Source organism: Kogia breviceps, chromosome 6 (assembly GCF_026419965.1).
Source record: "Kogia breviceps isolate mKogBre1 chromosome 6, mKogBre1 haplotype 1, whole genome shotgun sequence".
Classification (NCBI taxonomy): Eukaryota; Metazoa; Chordata; class Mammalia; order Artiodactyla; family Physeteridae; genus Kogia; species Kogia breviceps.
This window is the reverse complement of record NC_081315.1, coordinates 142,851,957-142,865,723: the sequence shown is the minus strand read 5'-3', so window position 1 is coordinate 142,865,723 and position 13,767 is coordinate 142,851,957. Positions and strand designations below refer to the sequence as shown.

Sequence of the window (13,767 nt, the reverse complement as noted above, 5' to 3'; positions counted from 1 at the left end):
GCGGGCCACAGCTGAGCCTTGACCTGCCGTATACGCAGCGGTCTGGTGAGCACTGGGGGGCACGCGAACCTGTGTGAGGACACGAAGTTCGTACGCTGTGCCTCGTTAGACCAGCAACCACTGGACACACGGGGCAGGAAAACCGGGGAGGCTGGCTTCAGAGGGCTTGAAAACAGGAAAGAAGCGTTTCCAGTTTGCTAGGGAACTGGTAGCCACTGAGGATTTCAGCAAGACAGACGGACAAAGGAAGACTCAAGAGTCAGGATGGCTACCACAGTGGGGACCGTCATTGTGGAGGCAAGTCAAGGTCACACATGAAGGGATAAAAGGCCGGGTGTTCAGAGGGCCTATACCTGACTCTCCTTTTCAGTCTAGACCAGAGCTGTCCAATAGAAATATATTATGAGCTTCGTAAGTACTTTTTAATGTTCTAGGAATCCCATTAAATGCGAAAGAAGAAAGTGAAATTAATTTCAATAATATATTTTACTTAACCAAATAACTCCACATTATCATTTCACATGTAATCAACAGAAAAAACTATTAATAGAGTGTTTTACATTCTTTTTAAATGAAGTCTTTGAACGCTGACGGGTATGACACACACGGCACCTCCCAGCCTGAAACAGCCACGCTGTAAACGGCCAAGACCGCACATGGCTACGGCTGCCGGGCTGGGCAGCACAGCAACACAGCCAGCTAAGTACTCTTCTTCCCTTAAGGTTTAGAAGTGGAGAAGATTCTAATAAAATGTGTGATAAGGAAGTCTCCTTACAATGCAGGCAATTTAAATACGAACCATCTACAAAGAAAGACAGAAGAGCATCTTCAGGAAACAAGTCCGACAAGGTCAATGACTTGCCCAGTTCCCTCTGTAATCAGCAACGGGAACTTGGCTTCCTTGCGTATAAAACAAGGACAAGCCTAATTGCTTACAGCTGTCTCAAAGGACTGGCGTGAATTTCAAAAGTCGTGTATGAATGGACCATAAATGGCCTTGTTTGCGTCATTCGTACATTTCACAAATATTGATTCAATATGCGTGAAAAAAATAAGACTGTCTTATTCACCTTTGAATTCTCAGCGTCAAGCACACAGTAAGTGCTCAATAAATTCCTGAGTTATAAAATATCAAACTAAATAGCACATGACAAACAAAAAACTGTAAACCATGTAGCAGTCATTAGTCTGATTTTAACAAACGCACGCTTTATTACTGAACACAATCTTACATACATTTCCACTTGATCCTTTGCTGTAGGGGATAATTCTGCCTCTGGAGAGGGAGACCCCTCTAACTTTTTGTGAATCTTCTCTTCTGTTATGAAACAAAAATTCAGAAAGATTTGTCTTATATTTAGTTAATAAATGCTGTTTTTTTCTTAAGTAAATTTAATCAGAAATTACACAGGCTTTTGTGGCTTTAAAAGAACTCTACACAAGTTTATCTTTTTAATAAAAATCTATTTCTTCAGCGTGCCAGAGGGAACTCTCTGGCTAAAGCACATTAACTTTGGGCTGAGAATGGAGAGAGGTTCACCTCGTCACTGACAGAGGCTCTAGAGGCACTTAATTAAGAGAATGAAATTCCCTGTGTACTTATTAATTACACTAGAAGAAGAGAACACCTGTTTAGATTCCAAAAATATTTTCTCACAAAATTCTGCACTCACCGACTTTATACTGCCCCGTCTTGACTAACACTAATCTGTACAGAAAGTTATTACAATTAGCTCTCTGTCACTTAACATCTAGGTGAGGGCTGTGTTTCAACTAAAACAGAAGCAGAGGGCTATACTCTTATTAGCTTAGCTCATGATACTGCCCTCAGATTAGAAACAAATAAATTGTGCCCTTATTAAAAAGAAGGCTTGGGCGTCCCTGGCGGCGCAGTGGTTGGGAATCCGCCTGCCAGTGCAGGGGACACGGGTTCGTGCCCCGGTCCGGGAAGATCCCACGTGCCGCGGAGCGGGTGGGCCCGTGAGCCATGGCCGCTGAGCCTGCGCGTCCGGAGCCTGTGCTCCGCAACGGGAGAGGCCACAGCAGTGAGAGGCCCGCGTACCGCAAAAAAAAAAAAAAAAAGGTGGCTCAAGGCTTGGTGGGCAGCAAAATGACCATGAAGAGGACATGTAAAAGAAAGATCCTTAACTTCAATAGGTCACTCTTACTCTATGGGCTTGCAGGAAAGTTGCGAAAAGAAGCTGTGAGGGTTCACGAATCAAAATGACTTAATGAGCTTGTCAAGCTTGCCTTTCCAAGAACTTCAAGAATCAAGGCACAAGTTCCTTCCAAACCTAAAATAATTAGTTGACACCTTTGCAGGCCCTGATGTCAACAGGCAAATATTAACTTGGGGGGTGGGGGGGAGGAGAAGGATGGGAAGGATAAGAGATTATTGCTCCAGATCCCCGAGCTTCAGTTTGAAGACCAACAGCGCAACGTCTCCTTTCCATGGGGGCACCTGTGGATTAAGTCATCCCTTTGAGAGCAGGGATCTATCTATCGACCACTGATGGCTGTGGAATGACCCAGAAGCCACTCACAACTAAAGACAGAGCGTGACACTGGCCTGGCGACACACTGAATACAAAGACTTTACTCCTGTTGCCTTTTCTTCCTGATCAATTCTAAGATCCGGTGACTCTACCCCCCTGTGCACGGATAGCCCTTGCAGGCGGCCCTCTCACCTTGCTGGCTCTGCAGGTCCTTCAGCCTGGAGCAGAGCTCCTCCACTAAAGTCTCGATACCAGAGCTCTGCGTGGGAACAGAAATGCACAGAGTTTACCACCAGGTATGTTAGAGTCAGGTATTTGTATACTTTTGTCTTAATGTAAAAGCTTTACAAATCTTCCATGTTTCAAAAGAAACACATAATCAATATTTAAATGAACATAAGAGTTTATAGGTTTCTAGATTCAATTTAGCATACATATTTTACTAATAAAATATATTCACCGGCACTTACTGATAAAATGTGAAAATACTAATGTACCTCCCAGAGTGGCTTCTGTCTTCCCAGGGATACAGCTCACGGGGGAGCCTAAGGACCTAAATGCCCATCTTACGGTTAAAAATCAGTCACTACCAAAACCATTATTCAATATCTGTACGAGCAAGGGCTTGTACGAGACTCAATGCAAATTAAAATCACAAAAATCTCCTCGTGGTCCTCCAGGAGTACATGGTCTAAAGAAAACAGGTGACTTTTTTTTTGCTCTTCAAGTGAACACTCATGACTGGAACAGAGCAGGTGGAAAACATATGTCATTACTGCAAGCGAATGTGAAAGCTTTACTGTAAGGGCCATGAATAGGGTAGTAGCCTCTGTACAGAACTGGGGTAAAATGTAAGGAGAGTGCATGGAAGAGTCTGAAATTGGGAGGAAAAGAATAAGAGCCAAACTCTAAAGAAAAATGAATGATGGAAACAGGCATGAGCAAATCTTTTACTATGTAGACTTCTAAACTTTTAAAATTCTCTATTTCTCCCAGGAGGAAAGAAAAATCTTTTACAAGGTACAAAAACAGTGAATGTATTTCCTAGGAACTTTTTATTTATTCAGTGGCTGAAAGCCCTATTTAAATTGGAATAGGTGGTCACGACCCGAACAGACGCACCGGACTGCCTCCTGTCGTCCTCACAGGGCCTCGAGGGGCTAAAAATAGACGCTACCCCATTCACCTCACCCAAAATGACTCAGCAAAGTATTACAGATATCCTCAACAAGAAACCACAGTTACTGAGCAGCAAGAAAGATTACAATGAAAACAGCTAATCGTAAACACTGATAGTTACAGTCTATCCACATCATGTCACAGCTTCTAACACGAGACAGGACAAAAGAAGAAAGGGAAATGGGCCAGAGGAGAGCTGTCCTTTCCTTTAAAAACTCCTAAAAACCATGGCAGACATTAGTCATAAGCACAACTCTGACTACACAATTCCATCGGAAAGATTCTGCTTACCATAATGTTCAAGGTGTGATGAGTATGGCCGTTTTAGTCCACTTCCTCCAGATCGTGAACCTAACACCGGTGTCAGCTGACTCGCGGCTGCACGCCGGTCTGTACAGCAAGCCTGTGTCACTGTGTTTCTAAAGCCGGTGCCAGTCTCCGGGGCAGAACACCAAGCCCTAGGCATTGCTTATACGACTCCGCTCGACCCTGGGCAGCGGCGGGCCACCTACTGTTCTCCACAGAGCGCTCATTACAAACAGTCACCAGATGTTACTTTTTACGCTTTGTCTTGGAAATCACTTCCAAGCAACTGTAAAATTTAGCTGTTCTGGATGGTAATGCAGCTTAGAAGTAGACACATTTGCTCTCATATATAAATGGACAATAGACAACACGCTTAGTCCTTAACCCTGTACACAAGAGCAAGCTCCACCGACCCCGCTTCTGTCTTCCTTCCTTGATTCCTGCAGCATCGTAATTGTATTTTTTCAAAAAACTCATTCGACCACTGGGTTATCATAATAGCAAACTGAGCAACAAAAAGGGGTGTCAGAAGCAGCACCGGACCCTGTCACCTCCTGGCAGCCATTCTGAAGTGTCGATTTAGTGCTGTTAATGAGAAAATTTTATCCATTTTCCCAACTATGACATTAAGTGCTAGGTGATTTTGTGAATCGTATTTTAACAGTGTTCCGTGTCCACGAGGGCAATCGAGAATACTGAGAGCCTGCAGTACACTATACTCATACTTTAGTGAGGACTCTAAGGGGAAACAATGCCGTCGGTGAAAAAGCACTAACATGCTACCACTTCACTCATGAACTGCTTTTCCCAGCTGTAAGACGGCTGATGCCCACTTACCTCCCAGTACCAAAGCAGCGTGAGAAACGGCTCTGCAAACCACAGGAGCGCTCTAAAATTCAAGTTATGGCCTCCAAACCTGAGCACCGGGGGGCGCACACACGGAGCTGGGCACTTCTCAGGAGACGTTCAATCAGCGGTCCTCCAGACGCACGACCACCCACTCGTGTCCTTCTCACTCGCTCACTCAGCGAGTGGTCAGGGCCCCCGACGGCCAGGTGTCGTAGGACACCCGGAGAGATGAGCTAGCTCCCTACCCTCAGGGAGTTTACCCTCGAATAACTGCTCCCCAGCCAATGCGTCTGGGCCTGCGTTCCTGCCTCGCCCACACTCACTGGGCGGCGGGTGCGGCGCCACTGCGGGTCTCTGACCGCCGCCCTCTCACGATTCCCGAGGGTAAACTGCGGTGACGTGCGTCTGCGGACCCCTCAGAGTGCCTGTCACGTGAGTCATCTAAGTACCGGTGCCCCCTCCGGACTGTCGATACGTTTCTCACTTCCCAGAGTCTCACTTTTGGATTCACTGCTTTTTAAAATGCCTTGAGTTTTTGCTCCGATTTGAGCGTGAGGGTGGAGGAGTAGGAGAGGCAACGAACCTGAGCCAGACACCGCGGAGTCCTCTGGATTCTGCCGGACTCCACGGTGCGGGTACCGCTGCCTCCCCTCTCCGAGGCTACAGGGTGGAGCCAGACACCTTGGAGATGATGCAGCCCAGGTCAAACGCTGCAGCTACTATCCCACTGCTTCTGGGAAGGCTTTTTGACTTGTTCCCTGATACACTTCTCCCATCTCCCCCACCACAGCGTCTCCAGCGCTCCTCCCCCTCCCTGTGCTTCCCACCCTTCCCAGCTACTGACCGTGGGCATCAGCATCGAGGAAACAAAGGCAATCTGACTTCCTCTGCCTCATTCTCTCTCCTCTCCAGAGTCAAAGGCTTCTGTAGCTAAGGGAATCATCTTTTACGGAGAACCCCCTGGGACTGGATATTGCCTAACTGCGTGACAGGCAGTTCCACGCCAGCCCTGGGATCATTAACCAACGTGGTACTCAGGGGCACTCAAGCGGGCCATGCCGCTGGGAGTCAAAAAGATGTGGGTCTGAACTTCACCTCAGGGTTAGCCACACGACCCCCCTTAAGCCAGTCACCTAGCAAAGCCTTACTTTTCACAGCTAGAAAATGGGAGCATACCAATGACACTTCCAAACAGCTGGGCTTTGAACTTCTTGTACCGGTCCCCTAAATTCTTTTTTCTTTCCTATTTACCATTTCTTCGTTTTCTGGTTTTACTTGCTGGGAGAGTTCCTCAGCTACACCTTCCAACCCTTCTGTTGAGTTCCTTCGTTCCCATTATCATGTTTAGGATTTTCAGGAGATCATCTCGTCCCTTGGATTGTTTCTTCTTTGCAGCAACCTTCTCCTCAGAGAGAACCCCCCAGTCTTCAGAGTTCCAGCAGACGGGGGAGAAAGGGACGGGGATCCAACAACTTGCCCACTGGCACTTAGTCCCTAGTTTTCATTACGGTATCTCACGCTTTTCCTCAGAGGAGCCTGGCGTCCCAAGCCTGTCTGGTTTCCATCTGTCACGAAAGTACCTGTCAGGATGGCGAAAGCCTGGTACCCTCAGGGAGCCACGACTCCGGGCACGCACCCCTAGTACAGGCCCCTCCCCCAAATGTGCTAGGATTCCTCAGTGAGACACTAGCAAGTGTGACGCATGCCCTCTCGGAACGCTAACTCCTGGGTTCCATATGCCGTAGACAGAAGCCTAAGCTAGCCGCGCGGAGAAGGTCACAGCTCCTAGCTATCCCTCCTGAGGTGCCAGACAAGCTAAGAGAGCTATCTTGGATGTTCCGGTCCCAGCTGCCAATGACTGCAACGGTATGAGACCTCAAACAAGACCAGCGGGGGCTTCCCTGGTGGCGCAATGGTTAAGAATCTGCCTGCCAATGCAGGGGACACGGGTTCGATCCCTGGCCCGGGAAGACCCCACATGCCGCGGAGCAGCTAAGCCCGTGCACCACAACTACTGAGCCTGCACCACTACTGAAGCCCACATGCCTAGAGCCCGTGTTCCGCAACAAGAGAAGCCATGACAATGAGAAGCCCGTGCACTGCAATGAAGACCCAACACAGCCCAAAATAAAAACAAATAAATAAATTTGTTAAACAAAAAAACCAAACAAACAAGACCAGTGGGGCTTCCCTAGAGGTCCAGTGGCTAAGACTCCGTGTTCCCAATGCAGGGGGGCTGGGTTCGATCCCTGGTCAGGGAACTAGATCCCACACACCACAGCTAAGAGCCCGCATGCCGCAACTAAAAGATCCCGCGTGCGGCAATGAAGATCCCGCACGCGCCAACTAAGACCCAGCACAGTCAAATAAATAAATATTTTTAAAATATATATCAAAAGTTAAAAAAAAAAAAAAACAAGACCAGCAAAAGAACCTCCCAGCTGAGCCCTACCCACCCCGCAGACTTGTTAAGTCAGTAAACAAAAGGGCACCAGTAAGACAACTGAGAACATATACCAGGGTTCATAAACTCATGTCTTCAGTGGCCAGGGAAGTAATACAAACATGTGACAGCCAGGTATAATGCGATAGGAAGCAGTGGGGCACGTGGCTACGTGGATGGAATAAACGTCCATGGCCTACAGCCATTTAAGGATAATTTTTAAACAAAAAATCCAAACAAACAGAAGTCTGTCTCTGCCAAGGCACCTGCATGAGGGCTGTGATTCCCATCCTAAACACAGGAGAATCTACAAAAATCTACCTCATGGTTCGCCTCCAGCTCTTATGTATATTCACTCTCTAGAATGTGGTATAGAGGAGGAGGGAAGTATGCAATGGATAAATATTACTGCACACCTACTATAGGCCAAGGAGGCATACAAGAAAAGATAACCTTTCTGGTTAGGTCCATAGCTTTCATCAGATATGCAAGCCTGTGATGCTAAAATGGTGAAAAAAACAACTGACTTTAATGTAGCAGTCTGACGCCTAAGTCTATACTCTAGAAACGGTACTGTACATGTGCACAGGGTGGGAGCACAAGAACGGTCCTTGCTGTGTTCTTTTTAACAATCAAAACTGGGAAACAACGGAAAGGTCCGCCACCAGAAGAATACATAGCTTTACAGTGTTACAATGGACATTTAGCAGTGAAGAGAAATGATAAGATCATACTAGTAGCATAGATAAATCTTTCAAATGTTAACTAAAAGAAGCAAGTTACAAACTACATAGAGTATGATACCATTCATATAAAGCTAACGTGCAAAACAGTCACACATTTGTGTACCCCCTCAAACAACATTTAGTAAAAGTATAAAGCTGTGCACGGGAGAGAGGAAAACCAAGTTCAGAGCACTGGTAACCTCGGAGAGAGACGGAGAGAAGTTCCACGAGGAAAGGGCACTTGCGGGGCTCAAGCTGTTTGCATGACTGTGTGTTTCTCAAGCCACGTACCAGGTGCTCTCTGTGCTGGCCGCTGTCCCTCCCCGCGTCTGCCTTCCCGCTCTCACACGCTCGGTCTGCCACACCCCACTCCATAACCCCCGCGTACACCTCTTTTTATGCCCTTTTGCTCACCTCACCCTCAGATTTTTAGAGCAGCCCCTCCCACTTGTTTCCTTTTCCACCCTCACTTTCAGCATTTAATAGTGTAGGAAATTTCCTATAAAAATCCCAACTTTCTACCTTTTCTAAAAAGAGAGAAGACCTGGCACCACGGGGACGGCGTTCCCCGCAGGCCAACCTGCTCCCCATCACCTCGTTCATTTAGCGTCCTACTCAGCCCCTGGAGACACGCCAGACGGCAAGCTCTGGCCAAACAAGCAAGTGGTCTATCGTTCAATCTCCTCCCCCAAACCACCCGGCCCATCAACCCCAGACACGCATATCCAACTGCGTTCTCAAAATCTCCACCGGCTCTCTCTCACAGGCATCTCACGTTCAAATCCTAATTCATATCCATCCACCCACAAATTAGTGTTTCTTCCCCAATTTCCTTTTCCTCAGTAAATGAAGATTCCTTTCTTGCAGTTGCTCAGCCCAAAAACCTTGGCTCTCTTGTCCGACTCTGCCCTCTTCCTCCACCCTACATCCAATCTTGTCAGCTCTACCTTCAAAATACATTTAGAAACGAACAGGGCCTCGTCCTCATTGGCCTGCTGGACTAACAAGGTAACAGCTCCTTACCTGCTTTCTCTCCATCTGCCTCTGCCCCCCCATCTACCCTGCCTCGCCCCAACCCATCTACTCTTAAACGCAGCAGCCAGCAGCACCTTACCAGCATTTAAGTTACATCACCCCTCTGCTCCAAACTCTCCAGCTTCCGAGGCTTCTCAGAGGAAAAGCCAAAGCCCTCACACCGGCCTACAGGTTTCCGTGAATGCCGAGCTCTATCTATGCCCAAGGAGATAAGGCCTAGGCTTCCTCAGGCAGGGTTGGCTGTGACAACACAGCAATTGTGAACATTCTTGGCTTTAATAACCACTGGCTTCTCAGGGGTCTGGCCTGTAGAGGGAGCACAGCGTCCCCTCTTACAGTGCAGACAGCGCACCCAGACAGACATTTAAGGGCTCAGCAAGTATCAGTTACCATTGTCTTGATGCTCATTATCCAGAATGGATAAGTTCAACCGTCAGCATGCAAAGAAACAATGTATATGGCCAAAATTAACCTTGAAAGTAAATTGCCATAAATGACTTCACATGTTTTTTGGGGTTTTTTGTTTGTTTTTTTTGCGGTACGCGGGCCTGTTGTGACCTCTCCCGTTGCAGAGCACAGGCTCCGGACGCGCAGGCTCAGCGGCCACGGCTCACGGGCCCAGCCGCTCCGCGGCACGTGGGATCCTCCCGGACCGGGGCACGAACCCGCGTCCCCTGCATCGGCAGGCAGACTCTCAACCACTGCGCCACCAGGGAAGCCCTTTACGTGTTTTTTTAATATATAACCCTGTACAGCATATAAACAATACATACACAAAATATTGAGATGTACTATGTACTTTTACTGGCAAAAAGAATTTTACTGGTGAACTTCGCTGAATATGAAAATATGAGCAGTTGCAATAAGATTTCACTGTACCTAGGACATAAGTCCTCTACAAGACTCTTTAAATAACCACACATCAAGTCAGTTACCCAAGGTAAGTTGCAGCGCTGTTACTTTCAAGACTAACTTAATTGAAACAAGTTATCATTGCATCCTAACTTTATTCCCCAAACAGGGTCTTGTTGAGTTTCTAATATTCTAACCATTCCCAAAATGGGAGATGAAATACTAGCTCTGATTCAGTTTTAAGTAGCTCAATAAAAATAAAACAGAAGTATAACTAATAATTAAAAACAAAACAATATGAAAAGCTCCAACTCTGGGGAAAGAGAAAACAGAACCAAGTAAACTTGAGGACTCCTAAGACCACAGTTGGCACAGCGCCACTTTTTACGTCTTTACAAGGGAGAAAGGGAGGTGTGGATGTATGTAACCACGTCAGGCACGTGCCGTGTCCACGGGTAGCATCACGCAGCTATAAAATGCCTACCTGGGGGAGGTCTGAGTGGCCTGTCGCTTAGGCACAGCACCGTTCTTATTTACGGCCCATTACTAACTGCACTCAAAGCAAATGCAAAATGTTACAGCAAAAAATGAGTACCAGAGAATTCCATGTTATTTGCATGTGTAAACGAAGAGTATTAGCAAACGCAGTTTCAACTGGGACATAACAAACAACAAAGCCCATAAAAAAAAAGGTCACGGTCCCCAACAGGAATAAACAATGGCTCACAGATGTTCACGGGTGTTGCCAAACTATCATCAATGTATAAAATTAAATTTGGACATAACTGAGTTTCCTTATGGTTTTGGTGACGTTTCTCAGATAAACATTGGGCTGAGCGGGTTCAGAGGCGTGTTGAAATGTGGGTACAACTTGATGCCAGGATTAAGCGGAGGCACCGCACCGCACCACAGGGATGTAAAACTGCCGTCAGCGAGGTCAACCCTTCTATTTAAACGGTGGCGCAGCGAAGAGCCTGATAACTTTGGATGCTTTTACAGAAACAGCTAACGTTGTAGCTGTAACAGTCACACACGCACACACGAAAGTAATGAGAAAAGAATTCATCTCACATGTAACGCAAAACATCACCTCTACCTACCTACCTTGGTAACAGCGTCACCTATGTTATTGTCTTGTGATTATGTCATTAACATTTGAAGCAATTAGACTGTAAACTTGTTAGTGGCTTTTGACTCTGATCAGCTAGTAGTGACTACACAGAGCTGCACGAAGAAGGGGTCTAAGTTGGCATTAGAACTGGGTGAGAAAGCAAAGCACAGAATCACGAACATTACCATCCTCAGTGTTTAGGGAATGAACAACATACCCACGTGCAAACACTCACGGTGGCAAAAAGATAAGATAAAATAGAACTCTGCATTATAGTTTCCTACATAGGGCCTTCTTTGCTCTCTTCTTTTCACTGAAGCCACCAGGCAGATTCTAGAAAAAAAACCAGCCTACGGTTCATAAGCGACCACAGTGAATCCCTTCCATTGTTACAGGCCATAGTGAGAGAGGGTTCTTTTCAACGTCTTTCCATTGGCTCCCAAGGGCCAGGTGAGCTGTCTCAAGGGGGCTGTGCACTGACGCCCACACAGCAGGCGGCTGGGGACAGGGCTCCAGGGCTTGAGGACTTCCTACTTCCTTTTCATTCTGTCCCCAAGCACTCGGCCGAGCTCCTGGTGTATGACTGGCACAGTCACTTCCTCTGCCGACTTTAATTTGGTAAGATTAAAAAAACAATCCTCATTAGGAAAAAGAACGCAATAATTTTTAATAAAATGAGAAGGAAAGGGTTAGGACGAATATGCTTCATTGGGTTTGAAAACAAAAACCCCGCCGTTGACAGCCAGGCAAAGGAAAGCATTTTCTAAAGCAACAACTTAAAGAATCAAAGATCTGTGCAAGCCACTCTCCTCCCGTGCGCTGTTTCTACCTGACACCGAGTTCGTTGTTGGCACACATCACGCTCAGCTAGGATGAATTACACGAGTTCAAAAAGCTGTCAGAGGAGAAGGGTCTTGCACCGCACACAACGAGGTGCCTGTGCTCCCCCTCTGCCCACAGGTGATTTCAGTTGTCCTTGTTTTTCAGTCCACTTCACCATGAGTCGAAGGTTAGAGTCATTTCTCAGCAACTTTGGTCCAAAGCAGAAATAAGATCCTTTCCCAGATTGAAACTCCCTACTCATATTTTCCTCCCAACCATGACTCAGCAGTAGCTTCTTTGGATTTTGCTCAAAGAATTTACCTGAACTAACCTCTCACTTTAAAAAACCATCTCCATTTTCAATTCCTTTAAAAGCTCTGAGTTCCTTGACCAATCTATTACCCCCTTCAGTGTCGCACAGAAAACACCTTTGGGGTAACTGTCCAACCACCCCCTTTTCTCTGAGGCCTGCCCATCGCGCAGCCCCCGCGGAAGGAGTGGGCCTGCAGGCGACTCTGTCCCCTCGCCACAGCTTATCAAAGCACAGGTGGACAACTGGCCCAAGCCTAGCAAATCAGATTCTCCCTCAACTGAATGGGGCTGGGTGCCAGACTTCAGCAGTCAAGCCGGGCTGGGGCTAGAATGGCCATTGATTCACCGTGCGTGTGCCGAAGCAGAGAAAGCCAGGCTTCAGGTGGAGGGGGAAGGACCCAGAGCACAGAGAGAAGCAAATGAGAGACTGTGGGTCATTAGAGGAAATGACTTCGGCTGCCAATCATCTGGTCCCCGGGCCAGGTCGCTGCCCAGGCTGCTGCGTCTCCAACGCTGGGTCTCAGTGAGACGCCCCTGTGACCTTTATGTAATTTCCACTGTTTCTTAAACTCGGTTAATTATGTTCCTTCTCTTTGTAACGAAAAGGAACCTAAGATAACCACGTGAGTGCAAACGTCCCAATTCCTATCCCATAGTCTATGAGGCAGCAGCTTCAAGAAATCAGAAGTTAAAAAAAAATCCAAGGAGTGAGGGAGAGGAAAACAGTGGGATGGGGAAGAGGAAGGCCTGGATGAAAGTGGAAGGCTCTTGGGAAACTGAGGTTCAACTCAATTCAAGAGAAATGCAGTACCTTCTGCACGACAGGCACGCACTCTGCTAGGCACCAGGAAACGCAAAGATGGGGAACTCACAGTCCTGGCGTCCAAGGGGCAGTCGTGAAGGGAAGGCAGAAATGCACAACTGCATTTAGGATGTGAGGGTATGCACCAGGTACCATGGGCACAGGCCAGGGAGTCGGGCTCCCACAGGCAGGATGAGAACACACAGCTGGGAAGCACTGAACAAGCTTTCAAGGGCATGTGTGGCAGGTGGGAGACAAAATAGAACTTCTGCAGATTATCAAACGGAGCAAAGCTGGTTACCCCCAACATCAGACCGCTTGATAATTTAGGAAGGAAGTTTCTGCAGGTCGGAAGCTTCTCTACACACCTTGTATGAATCTCCTCAATTTAACTTTGAATTGTAAAGGTGCTTAAAGCACACTGTCTCAAATAGCATGGTAAAAGCAAAATAATTTTCTAAGTAGTTATGATCTCAGAGATTTTATCTTATAGTGAGTAACAAAGAATCAGAGTATTAATTTAAATAGGGGATTATGTTCTAAAACTATGTTGTTATTTCAGGATGCTGAAGGACATAAGAAATATTTTACATGAAACGTTAAAAGGTCACTAGAACAATCTTATAATATTTTCCTTAAAAACAAACAAAAAATTATGAATCAAGCAAACACAGTGTTCTTAAATGTTAGAATTGCTTTCCCACTTCTAGCAATGTATCCAAAAAATATACATATACCCTGGAAAAAGCCACGCATGAAAATATTCTAGACAGCATAACAAAAAATCAAGAGCTATCTAAATATCCAGTAATAAAGAATATATTAGGTGGCTATTG

At 46.5% G+C, this 13,767-nt stretch overlaps 1 protein-coding gene across 3 annotated transcripts in view; it reads right to left on the bottom strand.

The window, feature by feature from the left end:
- KIAA0232 (KIAA0232 ortholog) overlaps nt 1-13,767 on the bottom strand; it is an 87,857-nt gene that overhangs the window by 19,258 nt on the left and 54,832 nt on the right. For all 3 annotated transcript variants that reach the window (XM_067036719.1, XM_059066200.2, XM_067036720.1), the window contains exons 4-5: nt 2,688-2,754; nt 1,237-1,318 (exon numbers count right to left, since the gene is read on the bottom strand). In XM_067036719.1, the coding sequence (XP_066892820.1) occupies nt 1,237-1,318; nt 2,688-2,754 (149 nt within the window). The remainder of the gene's footprint in view (nt 1-1,236; nt 1,319-2,687; nt 2,755-13,767) is intronic.